At 57.9% G+C, this 27,623-nt stretch overlaps 1 protein-coding gene across 1 annotated transcript in view; it reads left to right on the plus strand.

Moving 5' to 3' along the window:
• Positions 1 to 4,893: 4,893 nt before the first annotated feature.
• Positions 4,894 to 27,623, plus strand: part of TPO (thyroid peroxidase) — a 42,089-nt gene continuing 19,359 nt past the window's right edge. The window contains exons 1-7 of the mRNA XM_078445074.2: positions 4,894 to 5,101; positions 5,749 to 5,833; positions 13,913 to 14,082; positions 16,113 to 16,245; positions 22,674 to 22,803; positions 24,432 to 24,638; positions 25,704 to 26,222. Coding sequence (XP_078301200.2) covers positions 4,972 to 5,101; positions 5,749 to 5,833; positions 13,913 to 14,082; positions 16,113 to 16,245; positions 22,674 to 22,803; positions 24,432 to 24,638; positions 25,704 to 26,222 — 1,374 coding nt within the window. The 5' untranslated portion in view covers positions 4,894 to 4,971. The remainder of the gene's footprint in view (positions 5,102 to 5,748; positions 5,834 to 13,912; positions 14,083 to 16,112; positions 16,246 to 22,673; positions 22,804 to 24,431; positions 24,639 to 25,703; positions 26,223 to 27,623) is intronic.

Below are 27,623 nucleotides of genomic sequence, written 5' to 3' on the forward strand. Positions count from 1 at the left end.
CCCACCTCGGGGACAGTCTTTCCTTTAAAAAAGACTAACTTACAAGTTTATAAATGAAAGAACACGCGACACAACACAACTAAAGGTAAGAGGCAAGAATGGCACTCGGTTCGCAGCAATAAAGGGGGTGGGTGGCTTTGAACCCAGAGTCAAGGTGAAGGTGGCCTCAGGGCTGGTGTCTGGGGGCTCCCCTGGGCCCGGAGGAGGGGAGCGTCTCACTGCCAGCAGAGCTGAGGACGGGCAGACAGAAGGGTTGCAGGCCTGGCGCGAGGATGGTCTTCAGTGGCCTGATTCTTTGAAAATTAGTGGTCACACATTCACTAAAGTATCAATCAAAGCCCACCCTGTTGGATAGTTTGTTGACACCCAAAGTACAAATAATCGCCCCAGCACAAGTCAGTAACTCGTACGTGAGTTTTCTTAGGACACGACGAGTTCGTTGATGACAAAATCCACAATCTTGTCTTCTGCAAGGCACAGGATGTCCTGTGTTACCCCAGAAGTGCACACGCATCGCGATGACCGTCTTCCTGTTGGGCACAACGAGGGCAGCTGCAGTGGGACAGGAGCAGACACGGGCTGTGGCAGGCCACGCCTGGATCAGGAAGGTCTGGGATGTCACACAAGATGCAGGGAGCTTGGCAGGGGCAAGGAGACGCTGAGGAAGGGCGTCTGCACCGCTCTCCTCGCTATCACACGTGCGTTGTGCCAGACACAACGTACTGACTGCACGCCTGTGTGTGTGTGTGCACATACAGCTGTCTGTGAACATGCGTGTGTGTGTGTGCTACTGGCTGCACGCCTGTGTGTGTGCGTGTGTGTGAGCGAGCAGGTGTGTGTGTGCCATTAGCTGCGTGCCTCTATGCGTGCAAGTGTGCATGTGCATGCCTGTGTGTGTACAGGTGTGTGCTTGTGGTTTGTGTGCGAGCATGCGTGTGTGTGCAAATGTGTGGATGTGTGAGCATGCAGGTGTGTGGGTGCATAAGCGTGTGTGTGTGTGCACCCAGGTGCGTGTGTGCGTGCAGGTGTGTGATGTGTGTGGCACAAGACATTGGCTATATTTAGAAATGCGTAATCTCAGAGTTTCAGCGCTGACCTTGGGGGACCGCAGCTAGAAAGAGGTGGGTCCGGGCCCAGAGTTCCTCTCTGACTTCATAGTCAGGTTGTGTCCTCTCTGCATGCGAAGACCACTGAAAGTGCACCCTGGGAGAGCAAGGGGTGGGTCCAGGCCACAAGGAGCCACTGTTGAGAGGTGGCAAGGGGACCTGGCCTCCTGGGCGTGGCAGAAGCCAAACTGTAGAGCCAGCGAACCAAGCGGGCGGTGCAGACCTCCGAACTTTCCTTTCTCACCTGCTGTGTCACACCCCAGCCCCAGCCAGTGTCGCCTCCTGCCACCCCCAGGCTCCAGGGTCCAGGGTGATTCTTCCAGCCACAGGGCCTCAATCCGAGTGACCTTTGTCCTGCCGTCTCCCTCCAGCTGTGACCTGAGGATCCGCAGCACCATGTCTCTGCCCCCAGAGCCCCGGCTCCAGCACTAACTGTGCCCACCGGGCATCCTTCCTGGCAGTAGTCCAGCACAGACCCCGAGGGCAGGGATGGCTTTGCAGACCCTCATCCCCATGAGCCTGGCAGACCTCGGTCCTACTCCCACACAGGCGATGGTGCCCATGATGACAATGACAGGACCCACGCCCAGAGGGTGCAGTCTCCTGCCCCACGTGTCCCTGCGTCCCATGGCTTTTGCACCAGAGGTCAGAGTCACCCATAGTACGAAGGCATGTGGGCTCCAGAGCTCGGGGCTACACCCGCCTCACTGGCATTCGTCACTTCTGGTTTGCATTGTAATGATTTATGTGCGCGTCTTATCTCCACTTCCAGCGGCTTCCTTCACTATGTCCTTGTAGCTTCAGAGAAAGATACTTAGATTTCTTTTTGATAGGAGGGGGGCATTTGCAGAGTAGGCCAGTCGCTGAATCCAGGGCCTCGTGTCCCCTGAGGGCGTGACCCTAGGCCAGAACCCACTCCCACAGCTACCAGGCATGAGCGCCGTCCGCTCCTCCTGGATTTTATCACTGAGTACTTCCTGCCCCTGAGAACAAGGCCCAGGGGCTCGCGCTCACGTCCCCAGCACCTGTGGACGGGGCCTCAATCAGGTAAGAGTGGGTGGAAGGAAATAAGGCAGGTAGCGTCCTCTTCCAACGCCGTTATTTTTGGACCCGCTCAGTGTCATCACTTTGGACTAAATACACTGACCGCAAGAACTGGTCCTTCACAAGGGGAAAATCTGGTAGGTTTTCATTCTGGCTGAATTTTTCACTTTCTGTCAAGTCAACAAGTACAAACCCACAGGCTGGATAGGAGGCAATCTTTGTCATTCCTGTAGGGGCCCTGGGGGCCAAGGGCAGGCCGGCCCAAACCCCCCACTCAGGCATATTGCTGTTCTACCTAGAAGCTAGTGAAGACCGGGCACTCAGACCCCCCTCTGCCCCCTGGAAGCAGGAAATACGTGTCCCAGGTGAGGGGAGCCCCCTGGTCGCCAGAAGGGCACGTTCCGGCCCGAGAAGGCCCGTGAGTGACTGGCCCTGCCTATTCATACGCCCCAGCGAGAACCCCTTCAGGGACCCGTTCAGGACCACCCCAACCCCCCTTCCCCAAACCCGTTCAGGGCCCCGCACAAACAGCTTCCAAGGCTGAGTGCTCCCTGTCTGTCAGCCCCTCGAAGATTTACTGTCATAAACACTGCCTGCCTAGGTCACGTTCTGGGTCTTAAGTTCACTGCTGGGCCTCCCTGCACAAGGAGTAAGATTTTGGTACCCCTCCTGTTCATCTGTCTCATGCCGGTTTAACCCTCCGTCCCGCTGGCAGACCCTAAGGGTGGAGAAGACTTTCTCCTTCCTATGTCCAGAGAGCCAACTTTTCTCGACCTGATTTAAGTCCCCTGGATTTTTATGTCATCTGAGAATTCGCTCCTCGAGCAACATGGTAACTCAAGTGTGATGAGTTCCCCAGTAACGTCTCCAGGCCTTGTTTCTCTGCCTCTGTCCACTCTCACATTCCCCTTGAGCCCCAGGCACCACTGTCTGTCAGAGCCTCTCCTGCGCCCTGTGCTGGTCTCCTTGGTTACAACAAACTACCACACACTTGGTGGCTTCCAACAGCACGAATCTGTTCTCTAACCTCTGGGGTCCTAAGTCCAAAAGGAGCCCGTAGGGAATAAAATCAGGCTGCCTCACCACTGGGTCCTTCCGGGACTCCAGGGGAGAGTCTGTCCCTTGCTCTTTCCAGCTTCTGGGCACCTGCATTCCTTGGCTCGTGGTCACATCACTCCAGCCTCTGCTGCCATCGAAACCTCTGTCCCCCAGACTTTCCTGCCTGCGTCCCGTGAGGATCCTGGGATTGCTCCTTGCCATCTCCAGGTCGAGCACTCAGTCACGTCTGAAGAATCCCAGGTTCCAGGATTTGGACGTGACGTCGCTGGGGACACGGCAGTCCCCACTATGGCTCTAGAGGTGCTGGTGCCCAGAACCTTCCCGTGTCCTCTTGCAGACGACCCCAGTTATCACTTATCCCAGTTATCCAGCTGCAAATCTATGGCAACCACCCCCAGATGTGTCCCTCAGCACAGACTCCAGCCCAGGCCCCAAAGGCGCATTTGCAAACCCTACTAGCTCACAGCCTGTGTGTGCATCCCACACCCCAAATTCCGTGTCCGAACCTGAACCAGTCCTCTGTGGCTCATGCTTGATTCCCTCCTCCCCTGGCCTCCCAGGGTCAGCGACAGAATGTCCGGGAATCAGGCCAGCAGGCTGAGCCTGGCTGGCCTCCCTGCTCTGCCCAGGGAGCCCGGGACTCTCCTTCTGAAGAGGGCCCCCTTGTCCTTCCTCTACCAGGACTCTGATCATCCCAGACCGTCAGGGTCTCTGTCGTGTTGATCTTGACATTCTCCTGCTGCAACCTCCTGACACACTGACATCCAGGTCACCTTGCCTAATGGCTTCAGGCTTCGGTCTTGGCCCTCCTGGAGAAGCCGCGGGCCTGCTTGAGTAGGTCCTAAAGAAGAAGAAAGGAGAAAAGGAGAAAGAAGATGGTGTTCACATAGTAGAACCCGAGAGACTTCCATGGGAAACAGAGTGTACATCTCCATTAAAGCACCCAGAACAAAGGTCATGACGGTGGTGTTATCGTTAGCGGGAGAGAACTGCTGCGGACACGTGCTGGGCTGAGCACGTTCGTGCCGAGATTGGCAGCCTAGGAGGAGGCCAAGCGCCGAAACCCTTCCTCCCTCACCTTCCAAAGGGAGCGGCGGGCACACAGGTCAGGTGCCTGTTCGGGCAGATCCGCCCGCGGACGGGGTGGGGGGGCCCCGCCTCCTGCACGGATCCCCCCTTGGATGGGGTGGGGGGCCCCGCCTCCTGCACGGGGACTCCTTGTTCACCCCACCCTGGGAGAGGCGCCCGTTCACCTTCCAGATGGAGGTAATGGCCCGCACCTGCCAGGCCTCAGCAGCCCACCGGACCACACGAAGGCCTCTGAAGGTCAAGGAGAGAGAGGAGAGAAGGGGATGCCAGCGTCATGAGGGGCTGATTGTAGCCGGCTTCTTCTTTCTCCACACGCTCACCCTCTTTGCCTTTCTTCCTGGCTCGGGGCCAGGGGCTCAGCCGCACGAGGGCCTGAAGGAGGGAACGAACGCTTGTTTCTGACGGCACAGGAGCCTGGCGCAAACCCGAGGGCACAGGGGCCGCTGCGGCTCCTGACGCTCGAGTGGGCACTGGAGCGCGAGAGCGTTTATAGGGCGGCAGCCGCGGCCCCGGGGAGCCAGAGCGTTAGTCTGGGAGGCAAGTCAGAGTCAGGGCTTCAGACCCAAGCTCGTGGGGCTCTGTCGCCGGCGTGGAGACTAGTCAGTGAGCCGTCAGACGCCAGAGGCTCCGGTAACAAGTTGCCCAAAGAGCAGCTCTCGTGGGCGTTGCCCCGATGGCGTGCGTGCTCTCCGTCGATTCTGCCGTTAGAATGAGGGTGCTCGCGGTCCTGGGCGTGGCGCTGCTGGTGGCCTGCTCACACCTCCTCTTCCCCTTCATCTGGACCGGCCAGGACCTCCTCTGGGGTGAGTGACAGATGAAATACGGTCTCTTGACCTGAAGTTACCGTCCACAGTCACCGGGACAGGAAGCGTCACGGGGGACTTGGCACTCAGCTGGGGTCCTCTGTCCTCACACGGTCACGCTGGGGGTTAGCCTTCAGTGTACGAATTTTGAGGGGACATGAGCATTTAGACCATAGGACTTGTTAAACATTTCGAACATAAAATAAAATAAAGTGGAAGTCTTGTCATTGGAAACAGCTGGTATATTTAAGTATTTTATCTTTTGTGAAACGCACAACTTAAAATAGGAAGATATTAGGAACTCACCACATCACTGATTAGGTAACAAAGTACTCAGAGTTTTCAGAATCAGCAGTAGTGTCTGGACAAGAGAGAAAGAAGGGCGGCCAGACCGACCTTGGAGGAGGTGAGGGGGTATGGGCCCGCTTGCTCCTGGCGCTCTGCTCCACGGCAGCTCTGCAGGGGGAGCTGGTGCCCGATTTGCGATGTGCGAATGGGGCCCCACGGGGTGACCTAGCCAGGACCCCACATTCGGGCCCAGGAGCCGCGAGCTTGTCGCCGCCTCCCGCGGACTTGGTGGAGAAACTGAAGGGGGCAGAGGGTGGCTGACCTCGAATGTGCTTCACCGTGGGGCGTGTCGTCCACAGGGAAGGGCCGAGACTCTGCTGTGACCCGCGCTGTGGAAGAGAGCAGGCGCATGGTGGACGAGGCCATCTACCACACCATGAAAAGGTGGGCTTTCCGGAGGGGGCGGGAGGGGAGCCGCCAGGTCGCCGGGAGAGGGCACGGGTCTGCCGGTTAATTTTCACCACTGGCCCAGCGGCTCCACACCTCAGGAGACCTTGCCTGTGCAAATCCACTTTCCTGGCTTCTCGGGCAAGAGCTGGAAAGACCCATATTCAGCGTCAGATTCTTCCTCCAGCACGTGGAGAAGCACAGTGACGTCCCCGGGACTCAGCGCTGCGGTCCTCGCAGTCCTGGGGGCCGGGGGCTTCTCCCTGGGGGGTGAGACTCAGCCTTTGGGGAGCAGGAGGCGGGGGAGCTGGGAGACCGGGGCCTGGGCGGGGCTGGCAAAGACACATTCGGTGCTGGATTAAGTCCACCCATCATTCTGGTTTAAGTAGTTAAGAAAAACCTCGATTTTAAATACATAATTGACATCAACATCAAAGATATCGTGGTCTCAAACATTAGATGTTCATAAAACACAAAACAACTAAAAAGCAGGTTTTGAGGTTGACTAGTAATTATGTAAACTGTCAAAATACAGAATGTCACGAGGCATAGTTGATTCCTTTCCAAATACCTGTTTTTCCAGCCAGAAAAGTCCCCTGCTGTCCGTATTGATAGTGAACTAATTTTTACCTCTTTTCTAAAACCTTGAATGAAAGGGGGAAGAAAGAGAAAGCCCACTTCCCCTGCACTCATACTCTGGCGGCGTGTCTGAAACCTCGACCGCGGTTATGGGAATGGCCGTCAGTGGCCCAGCCAGACCCTGCTTGGAAACTGGCGGAAGCAACAGATCCCGCTGAAGTCAGTGTCTGCAGCCTAAAGAGGCCATGACGACCCCCTTGGGATGTTTTATTAGAAAGATCTGCTTTTCGAGAACTCTCAAATAATGCTTTATTTGCCTACTCAAGCGGTGTGTCCTGAGGGGCTATGCTCTCCCTACTTAGCAAGGCCGGCCCTGTGCCGCTAGGGTTAGGAAGACGAATATCATCTCACGTCCACACTCCTTCTGGGGAGACACACACTTAATTCAGGGACGGGCACACTGATCATCAAAAAAGCAGCGTGGTCGATTAGCGATAAAGAATCAGCTTTGGAGGAACCGAGACGGGGGCGGGGGCGGGGCGACCTGGGGCGGGGTGGGCGCTGGGTGCGGGCGGAGAGACAAGCCTCATTCTGGAGGGGGTGGTGCTGGGTGGTTGGTGCCCCTGAACTCATGCCCTTTGGGCTGGGGTGCACAGACCTGCCCCCAGGGGCCTCGCGGCTCCACTGCGGCCCCAACACTCCTGCCCTCCATTCACAAGCCTCTTCAGGCTAGAAATGCCAACATTTCCCCCTGACGTATATGGTTTCTCAATTAGGGTTAATGAACTAAGGAGCCGTTAATTTGCTATTTGCTTACTAATCATAGAATGAATTATTGCATTTCAATAACTAATTAAGTTTCAACAAAAATCCCCCAATAATTGCATGGTCGCTTAATTATTTATTATTTATGAAACGATAACGTATAAAACCTGAGTTGCCTAAATAAGGTAATTTCTCAGCGTATTTCATCCTGATCCTTGAAGGGCTTCTAAAGTACTCAGGCTAAGACCGTGGTTCATGTGCCTTGTGAGCTCTGCCTCTTCTGTGAATTCTTCTAAAGCGAGAAGAATCCACCTGTGGGGTCCACGGTGGTCACTGGAAGGATCACATGCCTTTAATGTCCTCATTCCACAAAGTGCACAAGCCCAGTGACTGGGGTGCGAGAGTCACCCCGGCCGCCATGGGGTTGTCTTGTGGACCAGGGAGCAGCCTTGGCCCTGCTCATCCCGAAGCAGAGAGGGACACTCAGGGAAGCAGACAGACAGACAGACGGAGGGCAGAGAAGGCAGAGGAGAAAGATCCAGAGCGGGAAGGACAGTAAAGAGAGTCAAGGAAGGAAGGAAGGTCCCATGAACTGACCAAGGGGTCCCCTTGCCCAGGACTAGGACCCCACCATCTCAGGTCTGTTACCACATGTGTTCTGGGCTGTGGCCCCACATACTCGGGGTTATGACCCCATGGACTCAAGGCTATGACCCTGCCTCCAGGGCTGGTTGACACATGAGTGCGGAACTTGGGGCTGGAGCCCACCAGTTGGGGACTGTCACCTGTGTACTGAAGGCTATGACCTCACATACTTTGGCTGTGACCCCACGTGCTCTGGCCGTGACCCCATGTGTTCTGGCTGTGACCCCACATACTCAGGGCTGTGACCCTTCATGCTCTAGCTAAGACCCCTGTGCTCTGGCTGTGACCCCCGTCTTCTGGCTGTGAACCCCCCCATGCTCTGGCTGTGATCCCCCCTGCTCTGGCTGTGACCCCCCCATGCTCTGGCTGTGACCCCCGTGCTCGGGCTGTGACTCCCATGTTCTGCTGTGACCCCCCCCCCATGCTCTGGCTGTGACCCCCATGCTCTGGCTGTGACCCCCGTGTTCTGGCTGTGACCCCCGTGCTCTGGCTGTGATCCCCGTACTCTGGCTGTGACCCCCGTACTCTGGCTGTGACCCCCGTGCTCTGGCTGTGACCCCCGTGTTCTGGCTGTGACCCCCGTGCTCTGGCTGTGATCCCCGTACTCTGGCTGTGACCCCCGTACTCTGGCTGTGATCCCCGTGCTCGGGCTGTGATCCCCCTGTGCTCTGGCTGTGAGCCCCATGTTCTGGCTATGACCCCCCCATGCTCTGGCTGTGGCCCCCTTGTTCTGGCTGTGATCCCGTACTCTGGCTGTGACTCCCATGTTCTGCTGTGACCCCCCCCATGCTCTGGCTGTGACCCCCATGCTCTGGCTGTGACCCCCGTGTTCTGGCTGTGACCCCCCCCATGCTCTGGCTGTGACCCCCGTGCTCTGGCTGTGACCCCCGTGCTCTGGCTGTGATCCCCGTGCTCTGGCTGTGACCCCCATCTTCTGGCTATGACCCCCCCATGCTCTGGCTGTGATACCCCCCATGCTCTGGCTATGACCCCCGTGCTCGGGCTGTGAGCCCCATGTTCTGGCTATGACCCCCCCATGCTCTGGCTGTGGCCCCCTTGTTCTGGCTGTGATCCCAGTACTCTGGCTGTGACTCCCATGTTCTGCTGTGACCCCCCCATGCTCTGGCTGTGATACCCCCCATGCTCTGGCTATGACCCCCGTGCTCGGGCTGTGATTCCCCCCGTGCTCTGGCTGTGAGCCCAGATGGCTGGGGCCAAGGTGCTGCTGGGAAGTGGCCCAGGTGAGCGACGGGATGGTGAGCAGACAGGTGAGCCCAGAGGCGCATGTCAGGGAGAACCTCGGCCGCCCCCCCACCCCCGCCCCCTGAGCCTCCCAGGGAGGGTCCCGAATGCCCCCAGTGCCCAATGACTTGCCTTTAAAGGGCTGATGACCGTTCCCTGGCGCTCCCAGGATGCGCTCCCAGGGCCCGCGTGCTCGCGGTGGGGAGCAAGTCCTCCTGTCCCTGACGCTTCAGCAGCAGGGGACCCATGGTGCCGGGAGGCGCTGGGTCCAGAAACGTGGACCCGAGGACCCCAACGCTCGTATTGGTGTAAATGGCACGATGCCGGGGCTCACGTCCCCGGGCGCTAAATCCTCCCAGGTTGGCCTTCGGGCCACTTCCGACACTCGGTTTGCCTGGAGAAGGTGCGCCCCGGGCGGCACGGCCTGGTCTGCGGTGTCTCTGGAGCCCATCCGCTGCGGACGCCGTGGCCTTTCCGGCTCCGTGGGGGAGGCTGAGGGAGCTTCCGACGCTCCGGGGGAACCAGGGCGACACCGGGAACCGGGATCCGACGCACAGCTGATGCTGAGCCCGTGAGAGCTCCCCAGATGTGAGCTCAAAATCAGGCATGTTTTGCTGCGAATAGAGGGTAGGTGTGCCGCCTCTTCATACGTACTACCTCACTCACCTCTAGAGCCGAGGCCGTCAACCTGCAGCCGTGGTCCGGGTGTGCACTGTGACGTGCGCGAGCGACCCCCGCGACCTCACGGGGTGGCTACGGAGCGGAGGTGACAGGAGTGGAGGCGCCTCCGCAGGGAGCAGCCCAGGTGCCCAGAGGGACACACGCCCGCAGGACAACTCGTGGTTGCCACCAGCCTGTCGTGGGCCCGGAACGGCCAGGCCCGCACGCAGGGTAGCCAGCTGGAGCCGGGGCCTCGCAGGGAACAGAGAATCCCCCCAGGGGGAGGGGGTCAGCAGGCAGACCCTGGTCATGGGAGTGGGCAGCACAGGCTGGCCTGGGTGCCTTGGGGGCCGGAGAAGCACAGCGGAGGCCCCCTGTGCTGGAGGCCGGAGGCCTCCACACCGGAGGCCGCACAGCCGGGCAGGGGTGACGTGCGTCCCCGAGGAGATCTCTGAGGACCCCCCGTCCGTGGGAAGCACACGAGGGCCTGCCGCCAGCCAGGGCAGGTCTGTGCGGGGCACGGGAGCCTGGCTGCACGAGGCTGGGGCCCAGGGGGCAGGGGCTGGCGTCCGGTCCTCGCTCCAAGCTGGGCCAGCCGGGTCTGGACGTGAGGACGTGTCTTGTCAACCTCACCAGAAGGGCTCCAAGGGCTTTGTCTCAGCTCTGTTGGTGAGCACTGGGCTCCCATCACACACGTGTGCGTGTGTGCATATGTGTGTGTACTATGCTGGGCTCTGGGCTCCCGTCGCACACGTGTGCGTGTGTGCATATGTGTATGTACTGTGCTGGGCTCTGTTGGTGAGCGCTGGGCTCCCGTCACACACGTGTGTGTGTGTGCATATGTGTGGCATGCGTCCGTACTCCCTCAGTGAAAGCCCACTTCTGGGAATCTGCGCGTGCTCCCCCAGGCCAGCCCGGAAAGTAGCCACACCTTTGTCAGGGGTGAGGGCGTGTGTGTGCTGTGTGGACGCAGTCTGGTCCTGGGATTCCACACGAGAAAATGTACATGGGGATCGGGGCTGGAACAGCACAGCCAGGGGGTCAGCCGCAAGCACAGAGCAGCGTGTTAAAGTGCACTGTCCCCATGAGCGGGCAGGTGCCCCGAGCGGGGACGGACCCAGGCTGGTGGGGGGCTGGATGCTGTTGGGTCCCAGGCTGGGGGCACTGTTGGGTCCCAGCAGATGGGGTGGTCTCAACGGAGGCGCCTCAATCGTTCGGGGAACCCCTCCCATGGGATGGGAGGCGGTGTGACCGGTGCAAACTCCCGTGGGGTGCAGCTGCCTGCGTGGGCCCCTCCCGCGAGCAGACGGTGGGCACAGCCCTTTCCTCAGGTGGCCTCTCCAGGCCCGCCCACGCTGGAGGCCGCCTCCCCACTGCGGGCCGTGCCGGCGGTGTCTGTGACCTTGGAAGCCCGTGCTCTGGGCTGTGGCCTGGCCGGGCTGCCGGGGGTTTGCCCCTGGAAGGTTCTGCTCACCTGTTTGCTCAGAAAGGCAGTTAAGAGGCCCCTCTGCCTTTGTTCCGGACAGTTCTCCAAGGTCGTCCGCAGAGCGGCTACGCCCTGGGAGAAACACCGCCTCCCCGCACAAGCAGGAAAGCTTCGATCCCGTGGATGTAACAGGCAGGGCTCCTGGGGGGGCAGGGAGCCCATGTGGAGTGGGGTTCCCGGCCGAGGCTGCGAGGCCACCGCACCTCATGGGCCGCCGTCCTCCCCGGGCATCTGGGAGCAGTGGAGTGCTCATCTCCGAGGCCCGTGCAGACACTGCCCCAAACCCCAGGGCTCAGTACGGCACTCGTGAGTCGGCAGACGGTCCTGTGCTTACAAGCCTGGCACGGCCCTCACTGCACCAGAGCCCAGGAGCCTGCGGGACGAAGTCCTTCCGCTCCAGGAAACCTCTGTCCTCACCGTCCCGGCTCGTTCCCGGCTCACGTCCCCTGGTGGGCCTTCCTCTCTCTTTGGGCGGTGACGTTGAGTCCCCGAGCACTTCTCCTCGGTCGTCCTCACTCTGACTTCGTCCTCCCCTCGCAAGGACCTGGGGTGCACATGGCCCATGGGACAATCCAGGGAAACAACGTCATCTTACCATCGGCTGACCAGCAAGGCAGATTCTACCTGCAACCCAATCCCCTTTGCTATGCGGCCAGGTGTGTTCACAGGCTCTGAGGACTGGGGTGTGGACATCTTTGGAGGGCCCTTCTCCTGTCCACACAGAGTCTCAGGGGGGCCCAGAAAGCCTGGCACTGATACCATTGTGGCTGGGGGCTCGTGGCTGGGGCCAGGGTCCCTTCTCTGGGGCCAGAGTCCCATGTTTGCAGCTTGGTCCGGTGTCCACAACTAGGGTCCTGTCTGGGTCCAGGGTCCCCTGTCTGGAGCTGGGGGTCTTGTGTCTGGGGTCAGGGTCCCCTATCTGGTGCTGGGGCCAGGGTCCCCTGTCTGGGGTTGGGGGTCCTGTGTCTGGGGCTGGGGTTCCCGCGTCTGAGGCCAGAGTCCCCTGTCTGGGGCTGGGAGTCTTGTGTCTGGGGCCAGGGTCCCCTGTCTGAGGCCAGGTTCCTGTGTCTGGGTCCAGGGTCCCCTGTCTGGGGCTGGGAGTCTTGTGTCTGGGGCCAGGATCCCCTGTCTGGGGCTGGGAGTCTTGTGTCTGGGGTTAGAGTCCCCTGTCTGGGGCTGGGGGTCCTGTGTCTGGGGCTGGGGTTCCCGTGTCTGGGGCCAGGGTCCCGTCTGGGGCTGGGAGTCTTGTGTCTGGGGCCAGGGTCCCCTGTCTGAGGCCAGGTTCCCCTGTCTGGGGCTGGGGCCAGGGTCCCCTGTCTGGAGCTGGGGGTCTTGTGTCTGGGGTCAGGGTCCCCTATCTAGGGCTGGGGCCAGGGTCCCCTGTCTGGGGCTGGGGGTCTTGTGTCTGGGGCTGGGGTTCCCGTGTCTGGGGCCAGAGTCCCCTGTCTGGGGCTGGGAGTCTTGTGTCTGGGGCCAGGGTCCCGTCTAGAGCCGGAGTCCCCTGTCTGGGGCTGGGGTTCCCATGTCTGGAGCCAGGGTCCCCTGTCTGTGGCTGGGAGTCTTGTATCTGGGGCCAGGGTCCCCTGTCTGGGGCTGGGATTCCGTGTCTGGGGCCAGGGTCCCCTGTCTGGGGGTCTGTGCAGCTATGGAGGCCAGTGTCTCAGCTTCTATGAAAAGCTGGATCCCCTCAAGTGCATGATGCCATCATGTGGTTAAAAAACACACTGGCAGGTCTAAGCACAGCTTTTTTATATTAAAGTTACATGTCAGATACCTTTATATGTGTGTTTGGGTATCTCTAACGTACACGTTGCAGACGTGTGTGACTTTTGTGTCCCAATACCGGGTCCTTCTCTTGCTGGCTGTCGGCCTGAGGCCAGCTGCTCTGGTCTCATGGGCATAATTGCAGAATTTATCCCCTGAGCCTTTGTGAGGAATTACTGAGAAGAAAGTAGTACTTAGCACGGTGCCTACCACACTGTTTTCACCCAGGAAGCCCTGCCCGTTTGTGCTTATTATTAACAAATGGAACACAGAGGTGGCCCACTGGATGGCAGCAAGGGGGACGACTGAGCGAGAATTTGGCTGTTTTTCGCCAAGGCCTCAGCGTCGGGCCTTCCTGCCAGCTCCTGCTTCCACCTGGGGCCTCATGATGCCACCCTGCAGGAGCCACCAGGCGAGGGCAGCTTCGGCACAGAGGCCAGCCCGGCCCCCCTGCTCCTGGGGCCCTGGCCCCCAGATGCCGTGGGCAGAGAGGCCGCACTGACCCCCTGTGGCCGGGGCTCCCGGGATGTGAGAGGCCAGGAAGGCCGGCTGCCGGCGACACCGATGGCACTTCGCGTTAGGGTGATTTCGGTTCGAGAACAAAGGGCGTGTGGCCGCGTCGTGCCCTGTGGCGGCTGATTCTTGGCCCCGGGACCTCGCGGGGTTGCAGGCACTCAGGGCGGCTCGCTCACCGGCTGGAACACGGCAAAGGCCTCTCAGGATCTGGGGGAGAAGGTGTATCTCACACAGTGTCGCACAGGCCCTGTCCCCTGGCTGAGCCCTGAGTCCGGCGAGCGGCGTGTGTATCAGCCTGACCTGCAGCCCGCACAGTGCTGGCCGCGTGGTGCTCCACGGCGTCCGCTGAAGCCATCAGCGACGGCCGGTGAACACGGCCACGCAAGAGTAACCAACCCCGAGTCTCCTCTTGTGCGCAGAGACCTCAGCGAACGGGACAGCCCTTCTCCGTCACAGCTGCTGTCTTTTTCCAAGCTCCCCGAGCCAACCAGCCGCGCCGTCTCCCGAGCGGCTGAGATCATGGAAGCTTCCGTGCAGGCCGTGAAGACAAGAGTCTACGGGAAGCTCGGGCGATCTCAGCCTCCCACCGGTGAGCTCCCCGAGGTGCCCCCCACCCGGAGCCATGGCCCCTGAGGAGCAGACCCCAGGGCTGGGCGGGGACTTCGAGGGTGCTTCTCACTCCGCTGCACACACATGGGGTCCCCGCTCGCTCCCAGGACTGACACTTGGCTCTTAAATAAACAGGCTCAGGCAGACATCACATTGTGTCTGCGCTGGCCTGGGAGGTCGCTGTTGCTCTGCCGTCCGAACTGAACCTGCCAAGGAGCTCAGCCTCCTGGGCGTCCCGCGTCATGGTGGAAGGAGTGTGGGGAGGTCCACAGACCTGGTCAGAACTCAGGGAGCTCCCAGGAGCTCAGGGGCCAGCAAGGACGGTGAGTCATTGCCTGTTACTGGTTCAGAGCCTTGGAGAACCAGGGTGCTCGACCCTGAACTGGGCACCACACTGGCTGCCGGCTTGCCCGGCTGTTGGCAGAACAAAATAGACTTGGGCTCAAGCCGCATCGGGTGAAAGCACCCCGCGGGTGCAGGGCCCTGCGCTGATGGCCGTCGTGACCACGGGCACATTTGTGAGCCCTGGGGTGGGCAACTAGAAGGCAGGATTTTTAAGAAACAAACTTACCCAGACTTTTCCAGTGTGGTGCGGTGAGCTACTGGGTCCCTTAATCCGAACTGGCCGTAGACACTTAACCCGAAGTGGTTAGTCAGTCTCTACAACAAGACAGGCTTGGCTGAGTCGGGGCTCACCAGAATTCTCAGACAGTACACTTACCAGGTTCGACTGACTTCATGGCAGCCAAAGATTCTTCTGACGTGGTTTTGTGTCAAATCGTGGGACTGAGTGAGGGCTCTGAGGGCTGTAGGCCCCATCCCGTCCCCAGAGCCTTGCTCAGCCGCGGGGTGCAGGGGTATCAGGAGACGGGGCAGAGGGGTTTGGCCCAGGCCAACATACAGAACTGAAGAACCCATTAATTTAGGGAGTTTCCTATGGCTGCCATTGTCAACAGCGTGGACAGGTGTAGACGGTGTAGAACGTGGGAAAAGTAACTGAGGCCACGCGGCCCCTGGGACCTCGTCAGCGCGCAGCGTTCACAGCTGCGTGCAGGCGCCCTGCTTCCCGCTCTTTGCGCACGCTGGTTCCGTCCGTCAGCGCAGCCACGATCGTGGTTCTGTGCGGCGGGCTTGGTCACGCTCCCCACGCCAGAGCGCTCCCTGTTCTGAAGGCTCTGTGCTCACGTCGTAAGCCGCACACGTTCCCGTCGGCTGGGCAGAAAGCGTGGTCGGAGGGTCACTGAGCCGCAGGGACTGCTCGGGGCACGTTGACGGTCAGGAAGCCGGTGTCATTTCTCCCCAGTTTACATTACAAGGGTGCATTCCTCCTTGTGTTTCTCTGCTGATTACCTCAGCTTCACGGGTGTGTGGTTAGTCAGCTTATTAAGGCGTTATCTTGAAGATTTGTATAAACCATCTTGGAGAAGTGGCCAGTGATCCCTTCTGCGAGCAGACAACAAAGCAGTCCTTGCTTTGATTTGTTCAATAAGCAGCAACAGAATTGGGGAGAAAGTGAGTAAATAAGGGACAGGTTTCTGGGCCCCTAATCTAGAAAGATTCGGGAGAAGGGATCCAGAAATCAGTGCGCAGAGAAAAGAAGGTTCTGTGGATGGACACAGGGACGCTGCGGGCACACCTGACCAGGGCAGGCTTGGAGGAGGGACAAGGACTGCGCTTGGCCGTCTTCCATCACCGCGAGGGTGTGACCGGCACGTCGGGGAGGTGACCCCACTAGGTGGCTTGTGTCTGGGGGCTTGGAGCTCTGACTGGCTTTCCTGAACGATCACAAAGCAAAAATAGGTTTTAATAGGCCACCTGCTGGCGGTGAGAGGCTCAAGGGGATTGTTGAGAGAGCGACTGGATTCACGGAGAAGGAAGCCCTCGCCCCAGCGCACAGCGTGGCTTCCGTGTGAGCCCGAACACAGGGGTCACAGACACCCTGAGAGTGTGGGACAGTGCCCGCCGCATCGGTAGGCTTGCCGTGACAAACGCGTTGCTGCTTCTCCTCAGATGTCCTACCGGAAGACGTGCTGAGCACCATCGCGAACCTGTCGGGATGCCTGCCTCACATGCTGCCCCCCACGTGTCCAGACACCTGCCTGGCAAACAAGTACAGGCTCATCACGGGCGCCTGCACCAACAGGTATTTCCTTCCGGTCTTCTCGGCTGGATTCCGACACGATGAGCGGCCCTCCTGAGGGAGGTGGCAGACCACCCGGGGTCGTCTCCGCCTCTGAGCGCCGGATCTCTCTACCCTCCACCACCTCACCTGCCCACCCGTCCACGGGTGTCCCCCGGACGCCACCCCCGTCCCATCTACCAGTGGCCCCTGAACCCGGCCCCCGTCCTGTCCACGGGTGTCCCCTGGACGCCCCCCACCCTGTCCACCGGTGTCCCCTGGACACCTGCCTGCAGGACCGGTGAGGGGACGCCCAGCCCCTGGACAGCAGGGCCCACAGGAGGGCGGGGGAGAGAGTGGCACACAAGCACGGGGGACAGTGGCGTGGAGGGGAGAGAGCAGGGGAGAGTGTGACGGGGCTGGGGAGGCCCAGGAGCCACGGGTTCAGCTGAGACCAGACCCCGGAAGCACGAGGGCCGAGGGCGGTTCCATCAGGCCCAGACGCAGGGCTGGGTCACGGGAGAGCAGCCCGCTAGGCACCGGAGGGCAGCACCGCTGCCGCCTGGCCCCGGGGCGGGGGCTGGGAGAAAACGGCCGTCAGCCATGCGTCCGTTCGTTCGTTCGTTGGCTGGTTCGTTCGTTCATTCCTTGTTTATTCAGAACACTTTGAGCGCCCAAAGAGCCGGGAGCTGTGACACATGCTGGGGAATGTGACAGCCTGGTCCTCGCAGCTGACAAATGAGGCCACGGGCCCCAGTGGGTCCGGCGTAAACAGGAACAGCTCCCATTTTTAATACATGAAGGAAAGGAAACGGGGACACCCACGTGGCTGGTCAGGCGGGGGCCGTGCACACGGGGCTGCTGTCGGAGGCAGAGGGTGATGCCCGTGACCCAAGCCATCAAGGACGACCAGATGCTCGGCGTCCCTCCCCGACTCTGCACGCCACTGAGGGCGTCCCTGGGCCCTCCCCCCGGTCCCCCCCCAGGAGGGCCTGGGCCTCTCGCCTCTGTCTCTGAGGCTCCTTCTGTGGAGGCAGGGCCCCGCTGGGGAGCCCTTGCCAGCTCCATCCGGGGGGTCTTGTCTGGCACCTCTCCTGGCGCACCTCTTTCCTCCGTGACACCCCGGCTCCTGCTGGTGCTGGCTTTGCCTGGGGTGCAGGCTGCGGAGGGCGGGAGCCTCCGTGACGCCCAGGCCGGTGAGTCCTCAGTGCACACGGGAGACACCGCTCATGGCTGCTCCGGGGTGCGTGTCTGTGCCGCAGAGACCAACACGCGTGTGCTCACACGGGCCCCGGGTCCCATCAGCTCCACAAGGCTTGTGCGGCCCCCCCGGGCGTGATGCACACTGGGGTGTTCACACCCGGGGAGTAAAGGCTTAGCAGCTATTTCTTTCTGATCCGTATTTTCTTAACTGGGAAAGCGTATTTTCCTTTTGGGTAGTTCTGGTTATTTCGCTGAGTTTCTACATCTTTTATCTCAAGTTTCGAAAGCAGCTTTGTTGTCAGCAGGAAGCCGGGACTGCTGTTCCTTCGAGGTTCGCCGGTGGTCAGACTTCCCTACGAGGTGGCAGAGTTAAATCGCGGACGTGTTGGCCGTTACCAATGTCATGCTTCCCATTTGTCCTAAATTTCACCAGTGCTTCTTTCTGAGCTCTTGGGGTTGGCTTCCTGCTACGGTCTTTCCTCCACACTCAAACTCGGACACGCAGTGGGCGTTTTTGCTTCCCTTTTTCTTCCTTAACCAAGTCCCTTCTTATCCTATAGCTGCTGCCAGGCAGTGAACAGCGGTGCTCTGGGCCTACTGACGGCGGTGCGGTGGCCAGAGTGACCTGGGATTTAACCGTACAAATTCTAAGTCTCCACACGGTGGGTTTAAAAACTCTCCACTTGTACTGGTTTTCTTGCAGTGTAGACCTCACGTGTGTGGGGTGTGGCTTCTAACCTTCCTTTTCCCTCTGCTGAGAATATCCCAACTGCTGGGCTGCGTCACGCGAAATCAGCCAGCCCAAGTGGAGAAGGATGTCTACGGTCTCTCTTCTGTTGGTGTGACCTCATCGGTGCCACAAGCGTGTTGCTCACGAGGAATCGAGTGCACACCCGTTCACGTGGCCCTTCTCTGCTCTCAGCTGGTCCTCGGGCTCTGGCAGCCACCTGGGTTCCCCGCGTGTGGCGGTGTGGGCATGGGTGCTGCTTGTGTCTCCTACGGTAAATCCAAACGTGACACGTAGGACGTCAGAAATTCACACACCTGCTGTCCGGTTCTGGCTGCTGCGTGTAGCAGGACCACCTTGATGACTCTCGGAGGCAGTCCGGGCTCTATTTCTGTATCCATAAAATGGGAATGATACCGGCAGGGCTGATTTTGAGAGACGCGTTTCTAGAGGTCCATGCATGCAGTCTACAAGCTCGAGGACAGTAGGTGTTGCCATGATTGTTACCATGAAATGACCGTTCCACATGTGACCAGTTGGCTCTGGCCGAGGGCACTAGCCACAGAGGGCCAGAAACATCCTTCAACGTGAATTTTCCCGAGAGCAGGGGGGAGGCCCCTACGATCAGGCAGCTGTGAAGAAGTATACTGCTTCTCAAGGTGACAGTGACACTCTTCACGGCTCAGACTTGGTTAACGTCAAGTTAAAGATGACAGCCAGTAAACCTGGCCCTCAGCCTCTCTAACCATCCGGCAGAGGCGTGGAGATTGCAGACGACGTTTCCATCCACGCGGTGACAGAGACACAGCCCGTTACTGGATTCGTCTGCTTAATTCCCAGGCCTGCCTGATGTGCGTCCTACACACGGACGTACAGAGAGGTTGGGATCAGGTTTGCAGGTCGTCATCCTACCAAAGGCTGGCATGCCAGTCTCCTTTACGTGGTAATTCTGCACCAAGCTTCATCCGTGGAGACTTTCTCTCCTCAAAACCCGTGAATTCATAGAGGAAACCATAAACTCTGAAGGCGAAACTTGACACATACATTGAAATTATAGGAAGAACCCCCAAACGTACCTAGGTTTAGTATATATTCTGGTGTATATATAATTCTCTGTATTAATTTGCCAAAAAAAGTTGTCAAAAACCAAATTAAGTGTCGGATCTGGCTTGCCAACATATGTGGCTATACGAACACCAGGCATCTGAAGTCTCACGTCCCCAGGGCCCTTTTCTTCTGGCCATTTGCTTTGGGGTCATTTTCACACTCGCTTTTTCTTCTCCTTTGTGTTTGGGCCGAAGGCACGAAATTGCCCAGTGGAAGTGAAACCTTGAGGATCTCAGTGCAACTGAGGGAGCTGTTTGTGTCACCTTCACACCATCCTCTCCCTCAAACGCCTGCATTTATCTGCTTGAAACCAGCTGTTAGATGGGTCAGCGCCCGCGCTGTCCTCAGATCCTTTACTGATATTGACGCTTGAATCCAAACAAACCCGAAACGGAACAGCACCCCTGACAGGCACAGGCCACCCCCCGAGGCCCCACGGACGCTTGTTAGTCTTTAAGGAAAAGTAGACGGTGCTGGTGTTGGTTTCTTGATGAAATATCGAGGAACACAACGTGGGCACAGGTGTCTCCACGATAAGTAAGGTCTCCAGAGTTTGGGGAACACATTGAGCGCGTACCAATTACGGAAAAGCCTGTTCCTCCGGGAGGGTTCAGTCGTGCCCCCTCCACTGCCCGTCTCTCACGCTCACGGGTCTTTGCTGCCGCCGATCGGGGAGCTCCAGCAGGGGCCCCAGCACCGCAGGCCGAGATGTTCATGCTTCCAGGCCGGCCGGCAGGGCACCAGGCCACATGGGGTGTTCAGGTCAAGTGCACACCCTTGCTGAGTGTCCACAAAGGCACGTGAGTGCCCCCTGGGTGGTCGTGATAGCCCACAAGCTACTGAAATAGAAAAGTCACTCGGCACAAACATCGCAGCCTAAGAAGTTAACGTCTCATTCACATCTTCTTTCTGCCCTTTGCTTCGCTGGATTATTTGTTTTTCGGGTGGGAGTTTGGTGAGTTCTTTATAGATTGTGGATACTAGCCCTTTGTCCGATATGCCATTTGCAAATATCTTTTCCCATTCCATTGGTTGCCTTTTAGTTTTGTTGATTGTTTCCTTTGCAGTGCAGAAGCTTTTTATCTTCATGAGGTCCCAATAATTCATTTTTGCTTTTAATTCCCGTGCCTTTGAAGATGTGTCAAATAAGAAATTGCTGCGGCTGAGGTCAGAGAGGTTTTTTCCTGCTTTCTGCTCTAGGGTTTTGATGGTTTCCTGTCTCACATTCAGGTCCTTTATCCATTTTGAGTTTATTTTTGTGAATGGTGTGAGAAAGTGGTCTAGTTTCATCCTTCTGGATGTTGCTGTCCAGTTCTCCCAGCACCATTTGTTAAAGAGACCGTCTTTTTTCCATTGGATATTCTTTCCTGCTTTGTCGAAGATTAGTTGGCCATACTTTTGTGGGTCCAATTCTGGAGTCTCTATTCTATTCCATTGGTCTATGTGTCTGTTTTTGTGCCAATACCACGCTGTCTTGATGATTACAGCTTTGTAGTAGAGGCCAAAGTCTGGGATTGTGATGCCTCCCACTTTGGTTTTCTTCTTCAATATTACTTTGGCTATTTGGGGTCTTTTGTGGTTCCATACAGTTTTTAGGATTTGACCAACAGGCACACGAAAAGATACTCAACGTCATTCCTCATCAGGGAAATACAAATCAAAGCCACACTGAGATACCACCTCACGCCGGTCAGAGTGGCTAAAATGAACAAGTCAGGAGACTGTAGATTCTAGCGAGGATGTGGAGAAACGGGAACCCTCGTGCACTGTTGGTGGGAATGCAAACTGGTGCAGCCGCTCTGGAAAACAGTGTGGTTTCCTCAAAAAATTAAAAATAGAAATACCCTATGACCCAGCAATAGCACTGCTAGGAATTTACCCAAGGGACACAGGAGTGCTGATGCAGAGGGGCACTTATACCCCAATGTTTATAGTGGCACTTTCAACCATAGCCAAAGTATGGAAAGAGCCTAAATGTCCATCAACTGACGAATGGATAAAGAAGATGTGGTTTATGTATAGAATGGAATACTACTTGGCAATGAGAAAGAATGAAATCTGGCCATTTGTAGTAATGTGGATGGAACTGGAGGGTCTTATGCTAAGTGAAATAAATCAGGCAGAGAAGGACAGATATCATATGTTTTCATTCATATGCAGATCCTGAGAAACTTAACAGGGGGGAGGGGAAGGGGGGAAAAAGTTACAGAAAGAGAAGGAGGCAAACCATAAGAGACTCTTAAATACTGAGAATAAACCAAGGGTTGATGGGGGCTGGGGGAGAGGGGAAAGTGGGTGATGGGCATTGAGGAGGGCACCTGTTGGGATGAGCACTGGGTGTTGTATGGAAACCAATTTAACAATAAATTATAAAAAAAAAAAAAATCTCATTTGTATCTGATTGAAAGAGCACCCCTCCAAGCCATTCTTCATGGGATTCCAGTAAAGAGAAACCAAGTGTAACAAATCTGACACCTTATCGGAGCGCACACCAATCTCCCCACGCTGACTTATGGCAGCTAATTAAACGCATTGCTGTCCCGTGTCGCTCTGCAAATTGAACCACTCCAGTGTGCTGGAGATCAACGAAGGACTGATAATCAAATTATCCCCACCCACTGTCCCTGCAGACACACAAAAGTGCCCATCCCGCCTCCTGCTAGGTGCTCCTGAGGGTTCCCGGGTAAGGCAGCCGCGATGCGATGGATGCAATAAAACCCTTTTCCCTAAGTCAGGAGCCATGTGGCACCATCAGGAGAAGCTGTGTTCAGTCTGTCCTTCGAATGTGCTGACTCCACTGCCCAGATCAGAAACCACTCGCAGGAGCTCCCGGTTCTCTTCCCTCTTAGAGCATCGGAATCAGTCACATTTATGTCAGAATGATCCACATACATGATGTCCTTAATAATGATAATTGTGTCAGAACACAACTAATTTTTAAATACGTCTACTTCTCAACACTCCGCAAACTAAAAAAACCACTCAGCGTGTCACGAGTCTCTTAGACTTTGCTACTTAGGTGCTCCAAGTGCCTACACATCGGATGCACGAAAGGATCGTTGAAGTCTAGTCCCAATGTTTGCCCACTCAGGTCCTTCTGCCGTGTGACCTCCTGAGCCAGACGCTTGCCTACTGCCTTCAAATGGCCACCTTGCTCATTTCTCTTGCAGAGAGCACCACAGGGCCGCCCCAGATGCCGAGTGACCCCACGTGGATCTGGTTGGTAAATGCCAAGGGAGCATGAACAATTTTATACCCAAATTAGCCATTAAAAAACAAAGAACAGATTTTTCTGTAACAGAAAATTCCCATTTCCTTTTGCTCTTTGAGCCAGTGTTTCCATTCTAATTCATCTATCACTTTTCCCCAGATGTAGGCTATCTCATGATTCGAAGCCTCACATTTGTTTCCGCAGAGACCATCCCAGGTGGGGAGCCTCCAACACAGCCCTGGCCAGGTGGCTGCCCCCCGCCTACGAAGACGGCATCAGCGAGGCCAGGGGGTGGAACCCCCACGTCCTGTACAACGGCTTTCCGCTGCCCCCCGTACGTAGCTCACCGCGCTGTGTCCCCACGATGCTCCCCGGCCACCCGCCACCTCGGAGGAAGCCAGCCTGCTCAGGGCAGTGGGCTCGGAGAGTCCCCGTCAACCCTCACGACCCCTGTGCTCCAGGGCACAGAGAGACCCCAGTCACCAGCCAGGGAGCACAACAAGGCAGATTTAAGTTAAAGTTCCTCTAACTCTCTGCTCGTCACCTCATTTCAGTATTTGAAAGAAATCCTCTATGCATGGGCAGAGGAGGAGGTGTATTCAAAGATTCTTAAAATTACGTAATTCACTCATTCATGCAAAACCATGGATGGTTGCCGCTTTAGTCCCAGAGGCAAATTATTTGCTAAGCAAACTCATATCCAATCCACTGATCAATGTGGTTAAAAAAAATGGATATTTGACCCTCCATTTGACTACTTGCTTCCATGAACAAACCAATCTGCTTGGTCCTGTCCTGTATGTGACAGTGGAATTCTCCAGAAACATAAAAGGGACGCCCTGTTTAGTGTGAGAAGTCAGGATCTGACCATGCCAGCTTGGGGACCGCCACCCCGTCCCCAGGCTCCCCTACGGAAACCAACAGCTTCCCTGGGAGGTCTTCCGTTGGCCGACAGGCAGGAGGACAGGAGCCGCCTGGTGTCAGAGCCGCACCGTGGGCTCCCTGTGGTTGGCACAGGCCCCTCTGGGTGTGCTAACCCGTACTTTTCTCTAGGTCACTTGCAGCCTCCATTCAGCTGCCTGGGTAATGAGGTAATAACACCTTTCCTGTCCTGCACTAGCTGCCAGACCTGTCGGAGCCCTGAGGCTTTCTGAACTCTCAGTGTTAAGGGCAACCCCGCCAGAATTATACAGCTACTCAGGTCAGAGCTCAGGTACCTTTAATGGGATGTATTAGTTTCCTGCTGCTGCTGTAACAAGTTAGCACAATTTTAGTGGCTTAAACTACGAAAAGTTACAGAAGTCTGACATGGGTCTCACTGGCCTCCAATCCAGGTGTGGGCTGGGCTTCATTCCTCCTGGAGGCTGGGGATCCGCTTCTTGGCCCCCTGGCTGCCAGGGACACTGCCTCCTTGGCTCTTGCCCCCCAAAAGCTGCATCCCCTCTGCTTACAGTCAGGAGAAGCTCTCCGATTTTAAGAACCATGTGATTGCATCGGATCCACTTGGAAACCCAGGGTAGCCCCCTGTCTTGAGGTCCTTAGAGTAATCACATCCACAAAGGTGTCAAGGCCTGGGGAACAGCCCTCCGCGGCCCTGTCCTCTGAGTCATGACCTCTGTCACACCAATGGCTAGATGTGTAATAAATTACCTAATTTAATCCCCACAATGATCCTGAAATATCAACATTTCATACTCACATACAGATAATGAAACTAAGACCCAGGGCAGTTAACTAAGGCCCCCCCAATCACCACAAACCAATGCATTATGCTGAGGGCAGCCTGGATGTGTCCACCCACCCTAATGCCACAGACTCGAACTTCTGAGCGCCAGCCATCCGTGAATGGGCGCAGCCTCCTGTCCTGTGAACGAGCACGGCCCTATGACCCTCAGGGTCCCCCAGTGTCCTCTTTCTCTGCCGATGGCCTTCCCACATGACAAGCTGGTCTCTTTCGCCCAGGTCCGGGAGGTGACAAGGCAAGTTATTCGAGTTTCCAACGAGGCCGTCACGGAAGATGACCAATATTCTGATCTCCTGATGGTGTGGGGCCAATATATTGATCACGACATCGCATTCACCCCTCAGAGCACCAGGAAAGTTGCATCTGAGGGAGAAGCTGATTGCCAGTTGACCTGCAAAAACCAAGACCCGTGTTTTCCCATACAGGTACAATTTTAAACTTCTTCACATTGGTTACAAAAGTAATAGATGTCGTTTAAAAAATCAAACAGAAGTGTAAAATGAAAGGTCAAAACCTATGGATGCGGCCGGAAATTGCCTGTGAGTGTATGTACATAACGTGTCCTTATGTGCGTACAGGAGCCTCACGCACAGCTCGTGTGTCGCACTACGTGCGTTGCTCCCAACTTGGTGTGGGTCTCCGAGCAGTAGTTATAGTTCTCCCCGTGTCATTAAGTGGACAGAAACGTGATTGTTTTAAGACTTCGACAGTCCTGCGGTGTGCGTCATAACTTACTAACGATTAGCTTCTTCATGAGCATTTAGGTGGTTTTAAGCTTTGTTGTTTTAAAATGCTGTTGCAAATAACAAAGCGGGCGCACACCTGGACGTAGAGCCTGGGGCACGCATGCACACCTAGCGGGCACGTCGGCAGGGCTAACGGTGCAGAGCTGGGGGAGCACAGAATGCCTCCACAGATACTGCAAATCTGGTCTCTGTAAATATTGTGCTAATTTCCTCTCTTACTAGCAAGGGAAGAGACAGTGCAGGTAAGGGTTTAATCACTTCTCTTTGGAAAACATCCTCAAAGGTCGGGGGTAGGAGGAGCACTTTCTACCCAAGAGCAGACTGTCTGGGCCACGTCCCCTAGGTACCACACACCTTCCTGGAGCAGCCACTCCGGGCCACGCTGTGCCCGAGCTTGGTGGGAGGTCCAGATAAGAGAACCAGAAGTTTGGACCCTTTGGGCGTCTGCAGAGGAGGCCCCAACAGGCCAGGCATCTAAACAAAACAGACCAAAAGGAAAGATTGTGGAGAAGGGGTGAAAGGGCACCATGGGGACTGCACCAATCACAGCTAAGGAAACTCCAGCCTCCTCCGAATGTCCTGACCCTTGGCAGGAAGGGGGAGCTGGAGGGGGACAAGTGGGCGGGGCAGGAGACAGGAGTGGGCGGGGTAGACAGCAGCACCGGTGCCCTAGGGTCCCGGCCCCCCGAAAGCTTTCAGGGTGTCTGCAGAGGCCCAGAGACCCGGTCTCCCCTTTCCCGGCAGCTACCCACCAACGGCTCGGGGACCTCAGGCCGGTCCTGTTTGCCATTTTACCGCTCCTCCGCGGCCTGTGGCACCGGTATCCAAGGCGCCTTCTTTGGCAACCTGACCTCGGCGAACCCGCGACAGCAGATGAACGGGCTGACCTCTTTCCTGGACGCGTCCACCGTGTACGGCAGCTCCCCGGCCTTGGAGAAGCAGCTGCGCAACTGGACCAGTGCGGAGGGGCTGCTCCGGGTCAACACGCGCCACTGGGACGCCGGCCGCGCCTACCTGCCCTTCGCGCGGCCGCCTGGGCCCACGGGCTGCGCGCCCGAGCCCGGGACCCGCGGGACGGCCCAGGCGCCTTGCTTCCTGGCCGGGGACGGCCGTGCCAGCGAGGTCCCCGCCCTGACGGCCCTGCACACACTGTGGCTGCGGGAGCACAACCGCCTGGCCGTGGCGCTCAAGGCCCTCAACGCGCACTGGAGCGCGAACACCGCCTACCAGGAGGCGCGCAAGGTGGTGGGCGCCTTGCACCAGGTGTGAGAGGTCACTGGGACGCCCTGTGCTAGCGTGAGCAACGGGAGCTGGGCGGGAGACGGGGAGCACGGGAGCCCCGTGGTTCAGGAGTAGAGCTCCGGTAGGAGCTGCGTGCTTGTGTAAGCGGAGGGAGCCCCGTGGTGCGGGAAGGCGTGGGGGGTAGAGGGCGGGAGCCCGTTGGTGCAGGAGTAGAGCTCTGGAAGGAGCTGCGTGCTTGTGCAAGCTGGGGGAGCCCCATGGTGCGGGGAAGGGTAGGGGGTAGAGGGCGGGAGCCCGTTGGTTCAGGAGTAGAGCTCCAGAAGGAGCTGCGTGCTTGTGTAAGCGGAGGGAGCCCCGTGGTGCGGGAAGGGGTGGGGGGTAGAGGGCGGGAGCCCCGTGGTGCAGGAGTAGAGCTCCGGAAGGAGCTGCGTGCTTGTGTAAGCGGGGGTGAACCCCGTGGTGCGGGGAGGGGTAGGGGGTAGAGGGCGGGAGCCCCGTGGTGCAGGAGTAGAGCTCTGGAAGGAGCTGCGTGCTTGTGCAAGCTGGGGGAGCCCCGTGGTGCGGGGAGGGGTAGGGGGTAGAGGGCGGGAGCCCGTTGGTTCAGGAGTAGAGCTCCAGAAGGAGCTGCGTGCTTGTGTAAGCGGAGGGAGCCCCGTGGTGCGGGAAGGGGTGGGGGGTAGAGGGCGGGAGCCCCGTGGTGCAGGAGTAGAGCTCCGGAAGGAGCTGCGTGCTTGTGTAAGCGGGGGTGAACCCCGTGGTGCGGGGAGGGGTAGGGGGTAGAGGGCGGGAGCCCCGTGGTGCAGAAGTAGAGCTCTGGAAGGAGCTGCGTGCTTGTGCAAGCTGGGGGAGCCCCGTGGTGCGGGGAGGGGTAGGGGGTAGAGGGCGGGAGCCCGTTGGTTCAGGAGTAGAGCTCCAGAAGGAGCTGCGTGCTTGTGTAAGCGGAGGGAGCCCCGTGGTGCGGGAAGGGGTGGGGGGGTAGAGGGCGGGAGCCCCGTGGTGCAGGAGTAGAGCTCCGGAAGGAGCTGCGTGCTTGTGTAAGCGGGGGTGAACCCCGTGGTGCGGGGAGGGGTAGGGGGTAGAGGGCGGGAGCCCCGTGGTGCAGGAGTAGAGCTCCGGAAGGACCTGCGTGCTTGTGTAAGTGGGGGGAGCCCCGTGGTGCGGGAAGGGGTGGGGAGTAGAGGGCAGGAGCCCCGTGGTGCAGGAGTAGAGCTCCGGAAAGAGCTGCGTGCTTGTGTAAGCCGGAGGGGGGGGGGGTGGGAAGCCCCGTGGTGCGGGGGCGGGGGGTAGAGGGCGGGAGCCCCCTGGTGCAGGGGGCGGGGTAAGAGCGCGGGAGACCCGGTGCTGTGGGGGTGGTGCTGGAGGGTGGAGCCGGTCGTGGGAACCTGATGCCCACGCTTACATGGACCCGCACGCGGTGGAGGG

This window comes from Panthera onca, chromosome A3 (genome assembly GCF_046562875.1).
Source record: "Panthera onca isolate mPanOnc1 chromosome A3, mPanOnc1 haplotype 2, whole genome shotgun sequence".
NCBI classification, from domain to species: domain Eukaryota; kingdom Metazoa; phylum Chordata; class Mammalia; order Carnivora; family Felidae; genus Panthera; species Panthera onca.